The sequence below is a fragment of the Myxocyprinus asiaticus genome, chromosome 13, assembly GCF_019703515.2.
Source record: "Myxocyprinus asiaticus isolate MX2 ecotype Aquarium Trade chromosome 13, UBuf_Myxa_2, whole genome shotgun sequence".
NCBI lineage: Eukaryota > Metazoa > Chordata > Actinopteri > Cypriniformes > Catostomidae > Myxocyprinus > Myxocyprinus asiaticus.
Window position 1 is genome coordinate 48,384,157 of NC_059356.1, and position 24,452 is coordinate 48,408,608.

The following is a 24,452-nucleotide window of genomic DNA, read 5'->3' on the forward strand; positions in this document are numbered from 1 at the left end:
CAATGGAGGAAAAAGTCTTTGTAGGGAATAGGGTTTAGGGATGATCACTTCTGAATGGAACACACCCCATAATTCAGATGAGTTAGAAAAGATAAGGCAGCGTGAGCCAGAACTGCCTAAACTCTTTGTCAAGTTTCACCAAACCCATGCACAGATGCTGTAGGTGTTAAATTCTTCAATTATATATGTGTGTTTGATGAAGTTAAAATATTTCATAATTTATTATTGCCCCTTTAAATATATGCACATGTACACATTTAATACACATTTTGTCACATTCTTGTTTTTTTGTATGCATAATTTGTAGAATTTACAAGAATTTACACTGAGTTTGCATTATGTATAACAAACGTTAAAATGGTACTGTCTCTTTAAGAACAGTTCAGCGAACATTTCGGGTTGAGTGGTTTCTTTACCACATCCGTGCTCTGTTTGAATAAATCTGATTGTAAATAACAGAACGGGCATTTAAAGGGAATTAAATCTATGAAAATTTATTTTGCGTAGATCTCAACTAGATAATTGGACTGGTGGGGCCCCTAAAAGATAACTGGCCCCAGGGCCCTTGCTAGTCATAATCCGCCCCTGCCAGTGACTGTTTAGCAGAGACAGGTCACTCCTATTAAAATAAATAGGAGAAATTGTAACAATCAACCAAAGCCCTTCTGATAGGGAAGCCTACAAGGTTAGCATAGATTAGCGGCGGTTCCATAGACATGGGTGGTACACTGGTAAAGAGACTAGAGGACGTTCTTTTTGAATGGATGTCTATGGAGGAGATGCTTCACAACACTGAATAAACCGCTTTTGTGAGGAAACAGCTCATCATTTAACTAATTAACCTTCTGTCTGCTAATCTTCAACATGTTTTAAAGGGGCATTCAGTAGTTCTCTTGCTAGCGTTAGCATTGCCCTTCTTCATGTACTTTAAGTAACGATACGACAGTGGTGTTAGACACTGTACTGCCATCTATTGACGTGGATCTGAATGATCGTCTTTGGAGTATCATTTGCATCTGGAAAATATCAGATATTGAGGTAATTTGTAAAGTTATTTATTACCACTGTAATATAATTGCTTTGCCTAAAAACAAACGTCAGAATTCCAGCGAACAGTCTTAAGGACAGATTACTATCATATAAATAATCTTTGGAGACTGTCTATGTTTTCCCTTTATTAAAGAACTGCTTAGCGTGAAATAAACCTCAATTATCTAGCGATACAGAATGTTATGGTAAAGGAAAGATTAGAATTGTTTCTGATGATCAAATTTAGCATGTCCATGAATACTGTATTTGAAGAACTCGTTTTGTTTCCAAGCAAACCAACGTCATGGATTACACAAAATCCACAACAATCTCTGTGCCAAGCTACTAAACGGATGAAGACGTGTGCCATTTCATAGAGGTGGACGTAGATGGGCCCCCCTTACTATAGCCGTGATAACAAAGAAAACAAAATTACACGTTGCTTTCCGGTTGCGTTTAGAAACACAGCTGAAAACTGTCCATTACTAACATACGTTGACTACACACTTAATTTAAAAAGGTTCGAGGGAAACTTGTATGAGTTTTCTGTAAATTCCACTGATACTATTTTAGAGAGTGGTCTGCACCAGTGGCTCTCAACCTATTTGACTCCATTGTCGGAGAAAATATTCGAAGGCCCCCCATGTAGGCTATTAGATATCTATTATAAGATATTTCCTTAAAACTTGTGATTCCAGAAATGTCTAGAACTGTATATTCTACATAAAAAGCAAGCTGTTGAAGGGAGTTATTACATATTTTTTTAGCATTTTCAGTAAGTTGAACTATAATAATTACATAAAAATTATAATATTTTATCATAGAGATACATATATATAGAGAGAGATCTTGAGGCCCCCCTGGAAGTGTGCTGAGGCCCCCTAGTGGGTCCCGACCCCCTGGTTGAGAACCACTGGTCTAAACAATTAATAATCTCTTACCTTTCCAACAAAAAAGAAGCAACATCGGCATCACTACTAATGTTTTTCTCCGTCATCGAGTCTTTCCACCTTGTGTATGCCGTACCGATGTTTACTCTAGGTTTTTGTCTTTGCCGGTCTTTCTGTCTTCTTGCTTCGGACCTTTTCCGCTTCTTCGGCAGTACAGCTACTGAATCTCCTGTTCACACAACAGCAAGATGAAACAGAATGGAGGTCTCCTTTTTAGAGTTATAACTTGACATCGCGTCTTTTAAAAGTGGCGCGAGATTAATGAAAACGGTCAAAGCCGTTCATCTAGTGCAGGTTTATGTAGAAAAACATTTAAATCCAGACAGGCACATGTGTAAGTGCCCTCTGAATGAATCTCCCATGACAGGCCCATCTCTCTCCTCTTCACCTGTGTAAGTGTGACTGTCTGAGCACCAGTGGGCGGAGCCAAGGGTGCAATGATGAAAAACAGACGTTGATGTCTTGCTGGAGGCAGTCATATGCAGATGTGTTTGGTCCTTGTGATGTCACAAGTTCCACAAATTTCTAACGGCCCGTTTCTGGAGCCTGGTTTAATTAAATGCTCTTTTTTCTTTTAAAGTTCTGAAACTTACAGTATGATTTTATAGTACAATGACCTCCTATATGTCAAAAGATCAAGGAAGATTTGATTCCTCATGTCGAACCTTTAAAATAGTTTTCAACTAACCGACATACAAAACCTAGAGAAAACACATTTGTTTAATTGATCTTTAAACTATCTACAAATATACACACACACGCGCACGCGCACACACACAGAAAAACACATTTAAATGACTTCTTGTAGCCTTTTAATTTACTGCACTTTATTTCATTTTTTTAAATTGCATTGGTTTATAACATTGCCTGAGGTGAGAAATCATACAAAACTGTAAATAAACAATGACATAAGACGTTAATGTACAAAAACGTCATAGGGAAAACCGTGTGAGGAAGATTTATGCAGAGCAGCGTAACAGTTTTGAAGAGCGACATACTACTTCCCATTTTAAAAAACAAACAGGGCAAAAATAATTCAAAAAATATATAAAATAAATCAATATACAGAGATAAATCAATAAAGTGCATTCTGTAACATTGCTTGAACTCATTGCACAAGTAACTGTGTTTTCAGGGAAACACTATGCCTACACAATCTAAAACACACGGACGAACAACTGACACTTACGATCTTAAACATACACACTACTGAACACACACTTTTCAGCCGAATCAACCTGAAAACATAAAGGCATATACACACTACCCAAATATTATAAACATTTCAAAGATGGCACTGCCCTTACAAAACAGTACTGTGGTGTTATCACAGTACAATGACTGTATCAGATGGTAATACCATGCTACTTTTATATACCACGGTACTGAATGATTACCAAATTCATGTACCATGGTATTTAAATGGAGGTCCAGGGAAATGCCATGCTGTGTGTCTCTCTGCTAATTAATTTTTGGGTAAAGAGTAAAGTCCTTTATTGCCAAAAAAGTCATTCATGGATCAACTGATTTGGAAGATAATCGATGCATTTGCATGACATCACTAGATTCGATACACAGAAAGTCTCCAAAGGATTTTCACACAAACGTGAGTGACTACGTGTAAACATATATTTCTATGCATGTATTCTGAAGCTATCTCTTGCAAACCACACGACATTTACGGGTTAATTCATTACGTTATAAATGTATATAAAAGTAGGACATAAAGATCAATATGTAGTAAAAGTGAATTAAAAGCCCTGAATGAATTTAAACACATCTACACACTATGTACCACTTCACCAACTCTTCTGCATATATACTTTAGAACATTTTAGGCTTCATCAGATTGATAAGAATTCAAGTCTATACTCCACAGTGCATTTACTGGCCTATAGGCTATGTTCAAAAAAGCATACTATCATGCTACTCTTAAGGGTCCTTTACACCGAACATGTTTTTGCCCTGAAAAAAAGCTAGATGCAGCGCATTAATTATAACAGAACACAAGACACATTTCCAAGTTACTTTTAACCCGACACCGCATCCAAAAAATGCAGGTGCTCCTGCACGAAATGCTAAAAAAAACAGAGACCCAATGCAACAGTCAAAGACGGACTCTCCTTACATTTCCTGTATTATAGTATACTTTGCATTGTATTCTAATTTTCTGAATGCATTAAATACGTTTATCGAACTGCCAAAAGTTAAAACATATTTACATAACACTGGATTAAATTGCTAAATAGCTTTTCTGAAATGTTAACTTGACGCTACTGACTGAATTTAACAGTATTGCCCTTTGACAACGATGTACTGTAGCATACTACTGTTTAAAATGTGAATAATTGAATAATGCATACTGTTTTTGCATACTATTTTTAAATAGTATGCAGTAAACCGTATGTACTGCACAGTCTGCAGTAAGTAGTACGCTAGTATTCCATTCTGAACATAGCCATAGTATTCTCTCAACCTGAAGACATCGCATTGACCCATTTCTTTACAGAGTTCATCTAATAATCTCAGTCTCATTAAATGACAATGCTGCCGTTGAGGTTTTACCCTGGACGGTCTCAGAGAGGCTAATTTTAACTCTAGAAATCTGTCTTCCTTTTATCCAGGAATTTTTGAGGGGTCTTTTCAGTGCAAATGTAATTAAGACAACAGTAATGAGCACTTCAACACGACTCTGTCCATGTGCAACAATCATTTCCTATTTAGAGCAACAAGTTTAAGACACTCCCAAGCCTCTGGTTAACCTTTCTGCTATCTCTAGGTCTGTTGCCTCTTGTATGAGGTTAGTGCTACTGTTGGCAGTTTAACAGTATAGTTGAGGTACTGGAATGAGATCGTGCAGATCTACTGTGTCGGTCACTAGGTAAACACTTTAGCTACCTCTCATTTCTACATTTGACAAACTGATTGATTGATATGGTGATGACTGAGAGGCCACGCCCTCTATAGACCGGGCGGGAATGTTTGGATGTGCAGTTTTCACTAGCATTAGGTCTTTGTTTTGTTTTTCATATCTGATTTTTTTTTTTACTCGTCTATTCACAATATACATGTAACATGCATCTAGAGAGACATACTGGTTTGTTCTACATCAACATATGAGGGTGCACGTTCATACGCTATATGCACAAACAAAACATGTTCGATAGCGGTCAATTTGAAGCACCTTGTTTTGTATAAGATCTTTTCTTGCAATTTCTAGGAAATAAGTGTTGGTTTGATGGCTGTAGTGTTTTTCGAACAGTTTTTTTGGACAAGCACTGGGAATGCATCCCATTCCAAGTCCTTAATACCCATTCAAAATGAAAATTACGAATGCTTGGAAGAGCTCTTTGATGACTTTTCTGACTTTGAGGATCCAGGGCCAGGCCAAGTTCCTGTCAATCCACGTCGACTCCCGGAAGAGGCCTCGGATTTTCCCAATGTAGCGGCTCGTTTGTCCTCGTTGGCTTTGGAGCCGCTGTCCTTGGCCTTCCCGCCATCCTGAGAACCCAACTTCATGGGTCCCAGCACAGTTTTAGCCACACTTGTAAGCTGCGTCACAAAGCTCGACTTGTCACCAGGTGACACAGCACGGGACTTGCTTGAAGATGGTGACCTGATGGTTGGGGAAGGAGAGGTTGGAGTCTCCTCCACCGCCTCCAAGTGATACCTCTCCACTTGAAATCCTCTGGTTGAACTCAATGGGGTTAGAACTGTACCTTCACTGAGTTTGGACTGAGCAAGTTCTGCTGTTGAGACCGGAGGTGCTTGAAGTGCTGAAACTTTAGGAGTGACAACTGAACCTAATCTAGACCCCTCTTGGTTGACACTCACTTCTGGATTTAGAGTGCCTCTACCAGACTTGCTTGTCTCTGGAACTGCTGTCTGGGATGAAGAGGTTTTATCCTTTGCAGGGCCTTTACCAGCATCTTTGCCTTTCTCAAGACTTTTAGAACTTTCTATTTGAAGACTATGGGGTTTTAGTTCCTGTGCTCCAGAACACTGTCCAACTGATGTACGGTCTGGGGTTTTAGGGTCACATTCCATGGTGCATGTGTCCACTCTAAGGGATTCACTTTTTCCTGCATCCTTGCCAACTTCTTTCCCTGCAGAGACGACTCCACTTGAGGCTTGACTAGACTCGGACTTGGATACAACTTTAGCCTTTTGGGTGGCTTCACCCAAATGGGTTGCTTTAGTATCCCTAGTATTGTTAGTTGTTGTTGGTTCAGTTTTCGAGATGGTTCTTTCCTTTGCTTCACTTGTGCCAAGTTGTCTCGCTTCATCTTTGGCCCCAGAGTCTCGACCCACCATTGAGTCGTGCTTCACAAGTTGCCTTGCCGGACTCAGTGCGTCCTTAACGGGCACGTGAGTGGGTGTCTGGTCAGGTGGAGAGGGTGGTGCCCCTGGTGTGTTCTCTCCTTCGATCTCCAACAGGCTTTGGAGGGCGTGCTCGCAGTGGAACGAGTCCCGGCGGTATTCTGTATGCACAACCTCCAAACCGTGCTTCCGCATGGACACGCAAAGCCCTCCCTTCCTGTCTGTGCACACTGAAGACGAGGATGAAGGGAACGATGGTGAAGGAGATGGGCCGAGTTTCTCAGTGGACTGCACCCGCTGGAGGAGAGGGGAACGGGGCGGTTCTGCGCTCTTGGGGCGTGGGCGAGTTATTGGAGGAGAGGCGTGGAGCTTAGCAGGGAATGCCTGGGTGGTGTTGGAGCTGCCGAAGGTGTGTCCAGCAATGGGAGGTGGGGAAGAGGAGGTGGGGGACGGCGTGTGAGCCAATGGGGAGAGAGGAATATTCCCGGCAGATTTGCAGCGAGCAGATCGGTACTGACGGTGGAGTTTAGGAGAGAGACCGTACAGCGAGCTTGGCCGCATGTGCTGTGAGGTGGCGGGAGAGTTTGGTGTGCTGGAAGCGGGAGAGCTGCTCTGAGATGACATGCCTGATAGGAGAGAACCAAAAGGGTCAGATGAATTTGGGTCAGAACATGAGAGGTCACATGATAATCCACATTTAAAAGTCACAACACTAAAGCCCTGACTCAATTCAAAATATCAAAGGCTAATTTAGTTGATATGAATGGAAAGAGATGCCACACGCCATACAAATATCAACTTGAGAAGGTCAAGCGTCAATCAAGTACATACTGTGAGGCAGCAAATTTATATCAAAACTCTGTTTTATTCAAGAAACATGAGCAGAAGGTATTCTTGTGTTTATCATATGTACAACCATTCTTAAGTGAACTGTCGCAATTATTCAATGGGACAACGAATAAAAATGTTTTGTGAGCAATTTACACAGAGGTTCTGCTAGTGTTTCATTATGAATAAAGCCCAATATTATGGCAAATTGTTTCTTTTTTTAGTTATTTTTGAAACCAATACAAATCAATACAAATAAAAATGGTTCAACAGCTACTAAAAAACTTAGCTGCAAAACATACACTATGCAAGTATGTGAATGCAGTATGTGGTCTCGAAAAACTGAACAAACGTCACCACAGATCTCGCCAATGGTATTTCATATCTGACAGGCATTTATACTACATGATAAAGCAGTGGGCGGAGCACTGACCGAGGTGGGCGGAGTCTGGTGGGGAGCGGTACGTCTGTGTAGGTGAGCGGGCAGACAGGTTATGGGTCGGTGATCCAGGCAGACTGTCTCCAGACGACAGCGAGCGATTCAGAGATGACAGACTACGACTGGTGTGAAGCAGGTTTGACTGCTTGGTGATTTTACGAAAGAGAGAGCTTTGCTTCTTACTGCAAAAAAGAGAGAGAAATGATCATTGTGATAAAATTGTGCAACTGTGGGTATGAGGAGTTTATTATGTCTTTCTTACCTTTCCTGTCCATCTTTAGCGATTGACTTCTTGTTGCGTCTGGCCATCTTGGCTTTGTAGCTGAGTTTCCGTGCCGGTCCAATCTTTATAGACGTGTTCTCAAATGGAGTCGTTGTCACTGTTACTTTACTGCCACTCTGAAAAGTCAAATTTACCATGTTAAAATTTTTGTGTGTTATTTTTTCATGCCACCATTACAAAACACATGTTATTGGATCATATATCTACAAATGTACTTTACAACATAAATAATATATCATTACTTGATTTTATATTACAGTAATGAAAATTTGAGGAAGGTGTGCTCAATTTTCTTAAGAGTTCTTGACAGTTTTTGTTAGATTCACCTAATTGAAATCTGTACCTTTAGAATGAGCTCCACCACTTCTGTGTGGACTAATCCGTGCACAGATTCTCCGTTCACATGGGTGATGAGGTCACCGGCACAAAGACCTGCCTCCTGGGCCGGTCCACCACACTCCACATGCTAATATTGGAACAATGCAATACAATCAGTTATAATATAATCATGTGATTCGTCAAATACTTCAGCTATCAATGAGATTTGAGTGGCGTGACAGTTCAAGAACGTGTTCGTACCCAGACCATGTGGTGTACGCTGTACACGTTGCTGTCACCCATGTAGACTCTGATGGCACGCAGCGTGAAGCCATACTTCTTCCCAGAGCGTTGAATGGTGATTGGAGATCTCAGAACGTTAACCGTAGGCGAGTAGTCACGGCTCGGAGATGAGTCACGGGATGAGGGATTGGACGAGATGGAACGAGGGGACATGGGACTGGCCAATGGAGACGTACCATGCTGCTCGACTGCGGTAGAAATAAATCAATCAAACAAACGTAATAATTAGGCAAAAACTCATACATAGAGATGTCCACGGTATATCATGTATTTAGTAAATAATAGGGATGTCCCAATACCTGTTTTTTGTTGTTGTTTTTTCTGAACTCCATTTCAACAGTTTATTTAAATTGTATCATCAAAATGGTGTTTAAATAAATGAATTCATTCAAACTTTAATCAAATGAAAATATAACAATTAATTTTTTAACATAATATTGTATTATTTTTTGATCAAATTAACTGCTTATATACAGAACCTCACAGCACAATCCAAATGACAACATTGGAGTTATATTTTGTCAAATAAAGTGAAGCATAACGGAGCATCACAGATGTATAATACAATACTACTGATTTATTATTATTATTTGTAGTAGTACAACTGTGAATATTACATAACTTTACATTAGTGACATATTTCTGTCATACTTTTTCATACATAGCTTTTTTTTGACAGATGTTTTATTTTGAGATGTTTTATTTTGACAGCTTTTATTTTGACAGCTTTTATTTTGACAGATGTTTTATTTTGACAGATGCTTTATTTTGACAGATGTTTTATTTTGACAGATGTTTTATTTTGACAGATGCTTTATTTTGAGATGTTTTATTTTGACAGATGTTTTATTTTGACAGATGCTTTATTTTGAGATGTTTTATTTTGACAGATGTTTTATTTTGACAGATGCTTTATTTTGACAGATGTTTTATTTTGACTGATGCTTTTATTTTGACAGCTTTTATTTTGACAGATGTTTTATTTTGATAGAGCTTTTATTTTGACAGATGTTTTATTTTGATAGAGCTTTTATTTTGACAGATGCTTTATTTTGACAGATGCTTTATTTTGAGATGTTTTATTTTGACAGATGTTTTATTTTGACAGATGCTTTATTTTGACAGATGTTTTATTTTGACTGATGCTTTTATTTTGACAGCTTTTATTTTGACAGATGTTTTATTTTGATAGAGCTTTTATTTTGACAGATGTTTTATTTTGATAGAGCTTTTATTTTGACTGATGTTTTATTTTGACAGATGTTTTATTTTGACAGATGCTTTATTTTGACAGATGTTTTATTTTGACAGATGCTTTATTTTGACAGATGCTTTATTTTGATAGAGCTTTTATTTTGACAGATGTTTTATTTTGACAGATGCTTTATTTTGATAGAGCTTTTATTTTGACAGATGCTTTATTTTGATAGAGCTTTTATTTTGACAGATGCTTTATTTTGACAGATGCTTTATTTTGATAGAGCTTTTATTTTGACAGATGCTTTATTTTGACAGATGCTTTATTTTGACAGAGCTTTTATTTTGACAGATGCTTTATTATGATAGAGCTTTTATTTTGACAGATGTTTTATTTTGATAATGTTTTATTTTGACAGATGTTTTATTTTGATAGATGTTTTATTTTGACAGATGTTTTATTTTGATAGAGCTTTTATTTTGACAGATGCTTTATTTTGATAGAGCTTTTATTTTGACAGATGCTTTATTTTGACAGATGCTTTATTTTGATAGAGCTTTTATTTTGACAGATGCTTTATTTTGACAGATGCTTTATTTTGACAGAGCTTTTATTTTGACAGATGCTTTATTATGATAGAGCTTTTATTTTGACAGATGTTTTATTTTGATAGATGTTTTATTTTGACAGATGTTTTATTTTGATAGATGTTTTATTTTGACAGATGTTTTATTTTGATAGAGCTTTTATTTTGACAGATGTTTTATTTTGACAGATGCTTTATTTTGACAGATGCTTTATTTTGACAGATGCTTTATTTTGACAGATGTTTTATTTTGACAGATGTTTTATTTTGACAGATGCTTTATTTTGACAGATGCTTTATTTTGATAGAGCTTTTATTTTGACAGATGCTTTATTTTGACAGATGTTTTATTTTGACAGATGCTTTATTTTGATAGAGCTTTTATTTTGACATGTTTTATTTTGACAGATGCTTTATTTTGACAGATGCTTTATTTTGACAGCGCTTTTATTTTGACATGTTTTATTTTGACAGATGCTTTATTTTGACAGATGTTTTATTTTGACAGATGTTTTATTTTGACAGCGCTTTTATTTTGACATGTTTTATTTTGACAGATGCTTTATTTTGACAGATGCTTTATTTTGACAGAGCTTTTATTTTGACAGATGTTTTATTTTGACAGATGTTGTATTTTGATAGAGCTTTTATTTTGACAGATGTTTTATTTTGACAGATGTTTTATTTTCAAAGTGATTATTGAACAGCAAAAGGCTGCTATTTAATGAAATAAGTATGTACTCTGTATGTGCCTCATGCTACAATGTAAATTTGCACTCAGGGGTTGCGTCAACCGAAAATTCTCTGTCATTTACCGATTTTTTTAAAGATTGATATAAATATAAAAAATAAGAAAACATTTTCACCTAGTGCATCAGTTTTGACTTCACTGTCTCTCTCACACACACTCCCGCTGCATGTGTATGTGTGCCCTGTTAATTGGTATTAAGATGCGTATTAACAGGTATCATCACCATTAACACCTGGTAGTATGCATCTCTTTTGACCAATTGTCATCTGCTACAAACAGAGCGTGCGATGCTCATGATGGTGTTTTCTCTGTATGAGACTTGGAGAAGGATTAAAAGTTTTGAGCACGCAAAAACAATTTTACGCATATTGCTGCATGCAAATGATTTACACAGACATTTGCATTTAGCTATTTACTAGAGAATGGATTTTTGAACAATTTACAGTTTGTCTGTCGAAAATGAAATATTACAAATAATTTAACAATTTAGTGTTTTGATCATTGATGAAACACATTCTGTGTAAATTGTTCGTTAAACCATTATTACATAGATTATTGCATTCAAACGATTTACACATAAATGAGTCACACTGAGCGGCTCTGCACTACGTTAAAGCTCAACTCTGCCCCTAGTGGCCGCAGGTCTTACCTGCAGGTATAATAACAGACAGGGCCGTGGCAGATGCAGACTTTATGACCTTGGTTCCAGAGCGAGTGGCAGTTCGTTTCTCACTGTCTGTCGGGAGCTGATGATGTCGCGCTCTTCGTAAAATGATGTCAGTTCCGACTCGAGGTCCAAATGAGTCCGGCACATGTAGGGGCGCTGTTGCCATGGCAGCATCCGCCGGCCGCAGCAGCTTATCTAAGGAACACCGAGGTGAAAAGGAAAATTAATATAAATGTATGGCAAAAATATGTCATACTGTCTTTCACTGTCTCTTAACCAGGCAAAAAAAAAAAAAAGACGGACTTTTTCATGTTAATCTGTGTTTTCGTCATAACATCCGTGACAAGTGAAAGGACATTTCTGCAGTGTTGCTGTCCTAGGTCATGTCTAATTTTCACAACCTATGTTTTCCATAGTAGTACTTTTTTGGAAAGATGTATTTTCAATATTTAATTGACTGAATGATTGTCACCCATACTGTATGCACAACACATTAAACAGTCTGTACATCTATTCATCACAGCCTCGACAAATCAGCTGCCATTACCGACACATGAAATCTGGCGTCTAACCTGAACTGCGTCTGTTCTGATAACATATAACTGACAATCAAAATTCACCTCCAGTATATCCCACTATTGGAGTTGAACTGGACTCCGCGAGTCCGGATGCGGCCGCAATACTGGCGCCCTCTAGTGACGAGCCCCTGACTTTGACTGGCGGCTGCCGCGTGTGCATCTCACCGTCGCCTTCTAGTGGAAAAGCGAAGCGGTGCGTGTCCATGAGCGCAGAGAAACGACGGCGCACACCAGGAGGACTGGAGTCCGTTTCAGTAAACGACGACTCTGAGCATGACAAGCGCTTCCTACACAGAGAGACAAAAGAAAGTTAAAGCACACAATGATTTCTGATTAAAATGCTACCACATTGTTTAAAAAAAAAACGGAGTTTAAGGAAAACTCCTTAACAGAACAGAGTTTAACTATTTTTAACTTGACACAGCATCTTAAAAAAACATGCCACATATTGCGCGAGATGCTTAAAAACAGTGAGACGTCTGTCTGACTCATGTACATAGACCAACAGAATATAATTCCCCCTAAAAATGGTTGAAAATACCCAGAATAAGTTAATTTATCAGTCCAACACTTGTATAGACAAGATGGCTGTGACGACGAGGAGGGCGTGGCCGGGCCGTGAAGGTGCACGGCCGGCGCTGAGTCACCTAATCAACCGGGAGGGGGATAAAGACGAGCCGGGGGCGTCAGTTCGAGAGAGAGAGAGAGACACACATAGATGCTGTGTGTGTGCGTCTATGTGTTTTATGTTATGTTTCAGTTCTTTTACGTTATTAAAGTTATGTTGACTGTTCTGCCGGTTCCTGCCTCCTCCTTGCCCATCCTGAACCTGTTACAATGGCTAAAATGCCCATCTCGATGTCTTACATCTCAGGAGATCCGGTTCTCCAGGTCTTGTCTCGGAGCGTCAAGCTGCCCAGACTCTCTCTCTTTGATCGATCTTGTCGGTGACCTTTAGGCTCTCTGCGGGTCACCACAGGTTTGTGTTCCAGCTGGGACAGATGCTCCATGCTGCTGTACACCTGTCATTCACACATAAATAGATTAGCGGAATCAATATTGTGTAATAATTTCTCCAATCCCAGTTTAATATTTAGAGTCAAAAATAACGATTCAGAAAGAGAGGAGGGAGATGTTGAACCTTGCTGAATCGTGGAGAACAGGATGAGAAACGGTGAATCTCCACCGGCTCGTCATCATTTGTGTCGTCTTCATCGTACGAGTGAACATGGTGAAATCGCTCTGATCGTGCTAAAAGAGACAGACGTGTTACAAGCTAATGCAAACTAACAGACAATGACATGAACCCACACAATCAGTGTCAGTGACTCACTGTCGAAGTAGCTTGTGTCCTCTTCAGACTCCAAGTGTGGAATGAACTCAGCTTTCTGCCGGAGCAGACCACTCCAGTCCAGATCATAGAAGAACTGGTGCTGTTTCACCTCAAACGCTCCACCTGAATAAACAAACACACAACAGATCTAATCTTGACATGACTGGAAGTCAGAGTAACAGTATATCTGTATATCAAACAGTGTATAGTGGGTCACATGACTGCAGGTGTGTGATGTCACCTGTGCCCAGTCTGAGCAGTGGATTGGTCTGCAGAAGAGATGAGATCAGGTGCTGAGCGTCAAGAGGAAGAGCTTCATCATCTTCAGGCCACACTATCTCATCTACACACACACACACACACACACACACACACACAATTATTGTGTGTTGTCGTATGTGCCCATCACAGTCAATGTTGTAGTTAATACATTACAAACTGCAAGCTTATACAGCACCTACGTGTAACTGCGTTACGACTGATTTGATGTTAAAAGGATAATTTGGTGCACAATTTTTAATCATACTTGTCCAATAATTATCGTCCATCTGATAAAGGTTGATTTGGGTTTCAGAGATATATTGTACATTAAGTAATGAGTAATTACTGTTCAGATTAACCTAGTAATCACATTACAATCTTTCCCAATTAAAAATAAGATTATTTTAAAAAGTAGAAAAAGTTATAGATTTAATTTTGTAGACTGATCTTACCTGAGATCACCTGACCAAACAGTTCCTCAGGTGTGTCACCAAAGAACGGCACGCAGCCCACCAAGAACTCATAGAGGATGATGCCCATCGCCCACCAGTCCACCGGCTTCCCGTAACCCTGACGCAGAATCACCTCAGGGGCAATGTACTCCGGGGTACCACAAACCTGGGGTCAGAGGTCAAAGGACACATCAGATGTCAATCGAACCACCCGACAAAGGAGAAGGTAGATATAAACGTGACAACTTCATAAGAGAAACTTTGTTACAATAAGCATTTGTATAATATGTGTTTTAGATGGGTAAATGTTAGCTTGTCAAAGCCTTGTCTAAAAGTTTGAACTAGTATTAAGTATGATGATTATACAGACATTATGGCAAGACATACTACGGCTTCGATGATAGGACGATGATATCGATGTCTTACAAAGATCCCGATGCCGATTGCGACAAATTATCTCATGAGGTGCTGTGAGTTTAGTTCACTTTATTTCCTCACGGTTAGCATGCATTGTGAACGCTACTCTGCAGGTTCAGTAATATGTATCTTTGTATTAAAGAAACAAAGATGAAAGTGATTAAATCAAAGTATTACAAGACACGTTCACCTTGAACCTAAAATGTAGTTTTATTTTGTTTTCTTCAGGCAGCATTAACTGTATTACCAAAACGCAATACAAACACAAATTCGATTCAAACGTGCCACACATTTGGCAATATTATTTTGGGAACATTATGGAATTTATTAGGCATATTTATTATGATTATTATTGTATTTACATTTATAATTGTCTTTAACTCTTAATCTGTAGGCTATTAGTAATTTTCCACCTGTTGTCGTTGCCGAATGCGTGCGTGATGGCAAATGGAGCCGTTAGAGATGGTAAATGTTTGGATTTGAGGAGGTTGTTAAATAAGATTGTTTGATCACTTTTATTTAAGTTTAAAGTGCAATTTGAATTTAGAAATGTCTTTTGTTTATCTTTTTCATGTTTCAATAAATGAATACAATTCAATTTTTAAAGCAAAATCAACAAGCAAAAATAATTCACCAACCCTCGGCAGAGGGGTTGACGATATAATCGTATATCGCGATATTTTTACGACGATTATCGCTAAAATATTTTTTACATATCGCCCAGCCCTAAATCAGACAGACAGATAGATAGAGAGAGAGCAGATTAAAGGCTCTTTGTGGGTTTGTTTACATTTGAATTTTTGACAGTTGGCGTTTGAATTAACGAGCATTCCGTTGGCCAGTTTGAACATTCCGTCAGTGTAAGTTTATACGATTTTTCCCGATTTTGATCATTCGCTGTCCAAAAAAGTCTGATTTGGTCTTTGTCAAGTCAACATAACTAACAACATTAAACAGGCACACAATATATGCGTTTGCAAATTTCTCAAGTACCCCTTAAAATTGTGTCTTTTCGTTCATGTCTATTAGCTATATGCTAGTGTGCTCCTAAATACAAGTTTAGCAAAATGTACACATTTAATATTTACAGTCTTTCTATTTTGGGAAAACGAAACAAAAATATGAATGACACCATGTTCGATATGTCACACCCTAACTTCCTGTTTCAGTTGAAAAACAGTAGAAAACTGCACTCGTCAAATCATTCCATGCTGTCTTTATAATAGAATATAAAATATTATCAGGGACAGATGATGTGTTCTCGTACCTGTTTGTCCAGGAACTCTCTGGTGTCTTTCTCGATGTGGCCCTCATACAGGTTTGTGGTCAAACTCATGAGACCCATTTTAGACAAACCGAAATCAGTGAGTTTAATGTGACCCATCGACGTGATCAACAGACTGATGCAGAGAGATGAAGTGAGACAAATCTTTCATTGTACACTACCAGCCAAAGGTTTGAACACAACTACTATGTTTATTATGGCTATTTTCCACATTTCACAATGAGAGCAAAGTTACGATATTACGTTGCAATTAAAAAGTACTAAACAAATCAAACTCTGTTTGCGTATATGTTACTCTGTTTTTTTTTTCCAATTTGGAAATGCCCAATCCCCAATGCGCTTCAAGTCATCGTGGTGGCGTAGTGACTCGCCTCAATCTGGGTGGCAGAGGACGAATCTCAGTTGCCTCTGCGTCTGAGACCGTCAATCCGCGCATCTCATCACGTGGCTTGTTGGGCGTGTTACTGCGGAGACATAGCGAATGTGGAGGCTGCACGCTATTCTCCGCGGCATCCATGCACAACTCACCACGCGCCCCACCGAGAGCGAGAACCACATTATAGCGACCACGAGGAGATTACCCCATGTGATTTTACCCTCCCTAGCAACCGGGCCAATTTGGTTGCTTAGGAGACCTGACTGGAGTCACTCAGCACGCCCTGGATTCAAACTCGTGCCACCAGGGGTGGTAGTCAGTGTCGTTACTCGCTGAGCTACCCAGGCCCCCTTGTTAGTCTGTTTCTAACTGATTTTGAACTCCTATCCACTAGGTGGCACAGTCTTACTTGTCAGGTTTGAGGTCTCTGTGCACGATGCCATAGTTGTGGATGTACTCGAGCGCCAGGACAGTTTCGGCGAAGTACATGCGCGCCATCTCCACCGGCAACGCTCCAATATTTTTCAGCAACGCAGCACAGTCGCCTCCTGAATCCCAAACACAACTGTGTTCAAAAACCTCAAAAACATGCAGAGTTCACATACTAGCATAAAAATATCAATTGCGAATTTAAACATCTCTTTTCTAGACCGGAATCTGAAAAATAGACATTTTTACACAGAATTAGATTTTTTTTTTTAAATAGCTATATTTATTTATGGGATGATAACTATATGCCAATAAGATGCAATGTTATGTGACAAAAACGTAGCATACTACTATTTTAAACACTCTTTGCTGCATACTGCATATACACCAATCAGCCACAACATTAAAACCACCTGCCAAATATTGTGTAGGTCCCCCTCATGCCACCAAAACAGCACCAACACACATCTCAGAATAACATTCAGAGATGATATTCTTCTCACCACAATTGTACAGAGCGGTTATCTGAGTTACCGTAGACTTTGTCAGTTCAAACCAGTCTGGCCATTCTCTGTTGACCTCTCTCATCAACAAGGTGTTTCCGTCCACAGAACTGCCGCTCACTGGAGGTTTTTTGTTTTTGGCACCATTCGGAGTAAATTCAAGAGACTGTTGTGCATGAAAATCCCAGAAATACTCAAACCAGCCCATCTGGCACCAACAATCATCCATGCGATTATCTAATCAGCCAATCGTGTGGCAGCAGTGCAATTCATAAAATCATGCAGATACGGGTCAGGAGCTTCAGTTAATGTTCACATCAACCATCAGAATGGGGAAAAAATGTGATCTCAGTGATTTGGACCGTGGCATGATTGTTGGTGCCAGATGGGCGGGTTTGAGTATTTCTGAGATTTTCACACACAACAGTCTCTAGAATTTACTCCGAATGGTGCCAAAAACTTTCAAAACAAATTTTAAGTTTTCATTTAGAGGTAGAGCTAGGGTGTGCACTGGGGTTAGTTAGTCTGTAGTCATTACAATTAGCTTATTGTATGGAAATTATTAGATCATATTCAAACAATGTGTACACATCAAGCTACACGTGTGTATGAGACTCACCCTCCACATATTCCAGCACCATACACAGGTGTCGTCTGGTCTCAAACGAGCAGAACATGCCGACCACAAACGGGTTCTCTGCGAATGTCAGGATGTCTCGCTCCACAAACGCCTGCTGGATCTGGTTCCTCAGAATCAGGTTCTGTTTGTTGATTTTCTTCATGGCGAAGCGCTGTCGAGTCTCCACGTGACGAACCAAATACACCGCACTGACAAACACAGCACATCATCTTCATCACAGTTTTACCACATCTCTGTGTTTTATTTGGATATTTTGACACATGGATTTGTATCCAGAATGACTGACATGTTTAACTAAACTATGACCAAATTCAGATTATTCTGACCATTCTTGTGCATTAAACATGGTCACTCAATCAAGTCAAAAAGAGAAGTCAGAGTGACAAAAGGATGAAAACCGACTACTGAGGGCATTTTCAGCAGTCATTACTATTTCAAAGTCTCATAAATTGGCAAAATCGTGTTTTAAAGGGGTAGGGGTAAGGTTACGTATTAGGTTAAATATTTCATCCTTACTAATAAAGTGAAACAAGTGTACATGTATGTGTTTATGCTTTTATGTGTTGATTACCCATAGGCTCCATTACTGATCAGCTTGATGGTCTGAAAATCACTCTCTTCTGGCGGCTTCATGGGTTTCAATTTACCCTGAAAAAACAGAAAACCATTTTACACTCATATACACAGGACGTCACTATCCTCTTGTGATACACACGAAACTCTTGTCCTCTAGAAACCATAAACTCCAATCCAGCTCCTTCAGTTTTTGAAATGGACTAAATCATCTCAGCGACACTGAGCTACCTCAAGACGCTGGCTACCACCCTTGGAGTTCACTAGTTAGAATCCCAGGGCATGCTGAGTGACTCCAGCCAGGTCTCCTAAGCAACCAAATTGGCCCGGTTGCTAGGGAGGGTAGAGTCACATGGGGTAACCTCCTCATGGTCACTATAATGTGGTTCGCTCTTGGTGGGACACGTGGTGAGTTGAGCGTGGTTGCCGCGGTGGATGGCGTGAAGCCTCCACACGCGCTATGTCTCCGTGGCAACGCGCTCAACAAGCCACGAGATAAGATGCGCGGGTTGACGATCTCAGACGCGCAGGCAACTGAGATTTGTTTTCCGCCACCCGGACTGAGGCCAATCAATACGCGACCACGAGGACTTAAAAGCACATTGGGAATTCCAAATTGGGATGAAAAAAAAAAATGTATGGATTAAACCACTCGAGTCAAATGGATTCCTTTTATTATAGCACTTAAATGTTTGGACCCCATTGCCTTATATTTGTATGGACAAAAACAACTCATACATCCTTCAAAATATCTTTGTTTGTGTTCTGCAGAAGAAAGAAAGTCATACAGGTTTGGCACGGCATGAGTGGGAGTAAATGATGAGAGAATTATCATATTTGGGTGAATTATTCCTTTAACATAAAACCATTGAAGACAATGGGAAGTTGGCAGAATGATATGTAAACAAATGTGTGTGTGTGTGTGTGTGTTCGCACCTCTGCAGAATCATCTGTCTCTGGTGTCAGAGGACCCTCACTGTCGTAATGTTCACGACTGACCAGCTCTGAAACACAGATGTCACAGATTGTTACAGACTGATTTACGAAAGTGTACAATAATGTCAGTGTGTCTATGACTGTCTCACCTTCCAGAGGATCTCGTGTGAGTCCCAGCTGACTGATGATGTACCGCGGGATGTCTGTCTTCATCAGGTGTCCTTCTTTAGCGTGATCTTCAGCTGCCTCCAGCAGATGATAAAACTCTTCAGGATTAAACTCCTGAACACATTTCAGAACAACATCCTTCACTGCCAGCTCCACTGAAGCACATTACTGACTTTAAAGTCAAAATAACAGACTTTATGCTGTGAAGTCAGGGTTAAAACAGCAACCACTGTTAAAAGAGCTCTATAAATGAAGATGAATGAAATCAAGTATATTCCCTTATTGTAATTAGCTGAACATGCTCCCCCATCCTTTGCTAGCAACTTGCTTTATGAACGTCACTATCTACCAGGGATACGAGCACTCATTTGCTTTAATCCGGAAGCAAGACAGAAACATTTTAAATAACTTGTCTCAGCATTAGAACTAGTGAGTCATTTAAGGTCAGAGCTGATAACTTTAACACACTCACAGAGTGAACACAACTTCCAATCTAAATGCTAATGCAGTCGCAGGATGAGCTGTCTCGCTTTCTTTTCAGAGAACTCAGTTTCTGTAGTGATTCTTGTACAAAATACAGAAGTTCTGAAGTTGAAGTGGAGTGAAAATTGGATTTGGAGGGGAATCATTTGGTTTCTGTTAGTTGCTGGAGTCCAGGATGGTTTGAAACGTCTGAAAGATTTCCTTTAATCTGATGTCACACAGGAGTGAATGAGTGAACTTGTTTGGATGAACGAACAAGCAGAAGAATGTGTTTTCTCACCAGACACTCGAGAAGTCGGGCAGGTCGAGCGATGATGAAGAGCAGTTTCTTCACCAACTCTGTGACGAAGGTCAACTCTGAACTCTCTGATCGCTTACACGCCTGAGACAGAGAGAGATGGGATTAAAACAAGATTAATTTATTTAAGAAACAAAACGGAAATATTAAGACTTTTTTCATATTATATGAATATTATATTTTCATATCATTAGCGAAAGTAAATTCAAATGACTCAAATATGATTATTTCTACTCTATTATAGTAAAACATTAATGTAATACAACAATTCATATATACAATATATATATATTTATATACACACACACACACACACACACACAGGCGGCCAAAAGTTTGGAATAATGTACAGGTTTTGCTGTTTCGGAAGGAAATTGGTACTTTAATTCACCAAAGTGGCATTCAGCTGATCGTAAAGTATAGTCAGGACATTACTGATGTAAAAAACAGCACCATCACTATGTGAAAAAAAGTCATTTTTGATCAAATCTAGACAGCAGCCATCACTCCAACACCTTATCCTTGAGTAATCATGCTATACTGATCATTTGGTACTAGAAAATCACTTGCCATTATATCAAACACAGTTGAAAGATATTTGGTTCGTTAAATGAAGCTTAACATTGTCTTTGTGTTTGTTTTTGAGTTGCCACAGTATGCAATAGACTGGCATGTCTTAAGGTCAATATTAGGTCAAAAATGGCAAAAAAGAAACAGCTTTCTCTAGAAACTCGTCAGTCAATCATTGTTTTGAGGAATGAAGGCTATACAATGCTTGAAATTGCCAAAAAACTGAAGATTTCATAAAAAGGTGAACACTACAGTCTTCAAAGACAAAGGACAACTGGCTCTAACAAGGACAGAAAGAGATGTGGAAGACCAGATGTACAACTAAACAAGAGGATAAGTACATCAGAGTCTCTAGTTTGAGAAATAGACGCCTCACATGTCCTCAGCTGACAGCTTCATTGAATTCTACCCGCTCAACACCAGTTTCATGTACAACAGTAAAGAGAAGACTCAGGGGTGCAGGCCTTATGGGAAGAATTGCAAAGAAAAAGCCACTTTTGAAACAGAAAAACAAAAAGAAAAGAAACACAGACATTGGACAACAGATAATTGGAAAAGAGTGTTATGGATCTTAACCCCATTGAGCTTTTGTGGGATCAGCTAGACTGTAAGGTGCGTGAGAAGTGCCCGACAAGACAGACACATCTATGGCAAGTGCTACAGGAAGTGTGGGGTGAAATGTCACCTGAGTATCTGGACAAACTGACAGCTAGAATGTCAAGGATCTGTAAAGCTGTCATTGCTGCACATGGAGGATTTTTTGATGAGAACTCTTTGAAGTCGTTTAAGAAGTTCTGAACATTTTATTTAAATTGTAATAGTAATTTTTCACATTATTAATGTCCTGACTATACATTATGATCAGCTGAATGCCACTTTGCTGAATAAAAGTACCAATTTATTTCCATAAGAGCAAAATCTGTACATTATTCCAAACTTTTGGCCACCAGTGTATATGTATATATATATATATATATCATAATATCATCAATGCAATATTATTGCAGTTCTTTATTTTTGGTGTATTGCGATTCAAAACTGTGATATTTAGCAATATTTTACTTACTATGTATACTGTTTATAAATATATATGATACAAATAAATATATTAAATATTTCTCTTATATGGTAATTCTAAGAATATAGATTCAAATGACTGAAATATAGCTATTTTTATATATAACATTATTGATTAATGCTATTTGCGATACAATAATTAATATTGTATATTTCAAATAAATATGGTACAAATAATATATATATATATATATATTTACTTGTGTGGTTACTCTCAGAATGTAGATTCACATTACTGTATATAGTAATTTGACTATATTACAGTAAAACATTATTTTAATGCAATAATTTATATATATATATTTTATTCTAATTTTATATATATATATATATATATATATATATATATATATATATATATATATATATATACAAATATATATGCTACTAATAACTATATTAAATATATTTTCTGCCATTACAGCAATAAGAATGAGATTAATTACAGTAATGAGAATTTGTTCTTAATTGTCATGAAAATAATGTCTAAATGTCAAAAATACAAACGTAATGGTCCTAAAATAGGCTTCATTTTCTTTAAGCAAAATACATTTTTATTATTATTATTATTATTTTGTTTTGAAATATGACCTGGACATGTTCTTGACAGGTTTCGTGAGGTTCACTCGATTTCAGGTGTGTTGTCATTGATAAACTCACATCATCCAGCAGTTTCTCCAGATTCTCCTGCAGCTCATAGAAGTAAACAGATGTGATGAGACCTTCTCCAGATTTAGTCAGGCAGTCTCTGGACAGCTCGATGATCTGATGATGAATGAAGCTCAGGATCCCGTCAGCTAACGGCAGAACACTTTCAGGACAATACGACTGGATGAAATCACACAGCCGACCCTCCATCTGCGCCGTGGCCTGACAGACAGAAAAACAGAGAGGCTTTTGAAAACCAGGTGAGGCGTGATAAGTTTTGAGCATTTGATTCAGTTCACTCAACTGTAAAACTGAGTATGCAATACAATGTGACAGAAAAACCAGCAATATAGCACTTCATCATGCCATCCTCGGAAAAAGTAGCTTGTTACTGAAAAACAGCTGAGCAAGTGAATAGCATTGTTACTTTTAGTTAATTACTCCTGAACACTGGCTCTTTCATGGCTCATGAGACACAAAGGAGACAATTGTTGGCATACAGTCAGAGTATAGTGAAGAAGGCAGAGAACAGGAAGAAGTAGACAGGTGTGACAAACAGGTGGGAGGGGTGTGTGTGTGTGTGTGTGTGTGTTTTACCTTGGGGAATCGTTCTCTGTACACATGATTCATCATGACGATTTCATTGTCGTAACAGGAGTGAGAACGACCTGGACTGCACACATAAGACAGAGACAGAGCGAGAGTGTGTTTTAAACAAACTATCTTACCAAACACACTGGAGTATTTGTTGTTTTAAGCGTGTGTGTGTGTGTGTGTGTGTGTGTACTGTAGCTATACTTTGGGGACAAATTTGTCCTCAGAAGTGAACTAAATCTGATAAAACCTCCCTTTGGGGACATTTGGTGACATCCTCAACAGTAAAAATGATTCATAAATAGAGTAAATTCTTCTTTTTTTAAAGGAATAGCCACAAATTAAAATTCTGTCATTATTCACTCCCCCTCATGTTGTTCCAAACCCATTTTTTTTTTTTTTTCTCCTTTTTCTCCAAATTTGGAATGCCCAATTCCCAATGTGCTTTTAAGTCCTCATGGTCACATAGTGATTCACCTCAATCCAGGTGGCAGAGGACGAATCTCAGTTGCCTCCGCGCATCTTATCAATCCGCGCATCTTATCACGTGGCTTGTTGAACGCGTTGCCACAGAGACATAGCACGTGTGGAGGCTTCACGCCATCCACCGCGGCATCCACACACAACTCACCACGCGCCCCACCGAGAACGAACCACATTATAGCAACCATGAGGAGGTTACACCATGTGACTCTACCCTCCCTAGCAACCAGGCCAATTTGGTTGCTTAGGAGACCTGGATGGAGTCACTCAGCACGCCCTGGGATTCGAACTAGCAAACTAGCAAACTAGCAAACTCCAGGGCTGGTAGCCAGCGTCTTTACCACTGACCTACCCAGGCCCCCAAACCTGTTTCTGATTTAGGTGCTTTATTACTGATTTTATTTTAAAAATGTATTTTATAAAAAAAAAATCAGAAGTACGGGTTTTCACAACCAGGTGTTTAGTTATATCTTTTAAATGTTGGATACTGCACATGTTTAAATGAATAAATGTTTATACATTTCTCTAAATGCATGAATATTTGATTAATACTTGGTCTGTTATAGTTTGACACGCGTTTTGCACGTTATCGTCAACTAAAATGTGTAATTTGTTGACTAAAACGTTATGCCAAAAGAGGTTATTCTGTACTCAGTTAGCTTCTTATAAAAACAAC

At 38.7% G+C, this 24,452-nt stretch overlaps 1 protein-coding gene across 2 annotated transcripts in view; it reads right to left on the minus strand.

Annotated features, from left to right (window-relative positions):
* Window positions 1-2,789: 2,789 nt before the first annotated feature.
* The window catches only part of LOC127449804 (microtubule-associated serine/threonine-protein kinase 1-like), a 37,649-nt gene continuing 15,986 nt past the window's right edge, over window positions 2,790-24,452 (minus strand). For both annotated transcript variants that reach the window (XM_051713359.1, XM_051713360.1), the window contains 21 exons: window positions 23,297-23,372; window positions 22,712-22,921; window positions 20,387-20,488; window positions 19,605-19,737; window positions 19,456-19,523; window positions 18,518-18,594; window positions 17,926-18,134; window positions 16,784-16,922; window positions 15,981-16,113; window positions 14,297-14,462; window positions 13,825-13,926; window positions 13,584-13,706; window positions 13,392-13,501; window positions 13,118-13,272; window positions 12,293-12,537; window positions 11,655-11,867; window positions 8,429-8,658; window positions 8,193-8,315; window positions 7,829-7,965; window positions 7,561-7,748; window positions 2,790-6,925 (listed from right to left, as the gene is read on the minus strand). In XM_051713359.1, coding sequence (XP_051569319.1) covers window positions 5,307-6,925; window positions 7,561-7,748; window positions 7,829-7,965; window positions 8,193-8,315; window positions 8,429-8,658; window positions 11,655-11,867; window positions 12,293-12,537; window positions 13,118-13,272; window positions 13,392-13,501; window positions 13,584-13,706; window positions 13,825-13,926; window positions 14,297-14,462; window positions 15,981-16,113; window positions 16,784-16,922; window positions 17,926-18,134; window positions 18,518-18,594; window positions 19,456-19,523; window positions 19,605-19,737; window positions 20,387-20,488; window positions 22,712-22,921; window positions 23,297-23,372 — 4,558 coding nt within the window. In that variant the 3' untranslated portion in view covers window positions 2,790-5,306. The remainder of the gene's footprint in view (window positions 6,926-7,560; window positions 7,749-7,828; window positions 7,966-8,192; window positions 8,316-8,428; window positions 8,659-11,654; window positions 11,868-12,292; window positions 12,538-13,117; window positions 13,273-13,391; window positions 13,502-13,583; window positions 13,707-13,824; window positions 13,927-14,296; window positions 14,463-15,980; window positions 16,114-16,783; window positions 16,923-17,925; window positions 18,135-18,517; window positions 18,595-19,455; window positions 19,524-19,604; window positions 19,738-20,386; window positions 20,489-22,711; window positions 22,922-23,296; window positions 23,373-24,452) is intronic.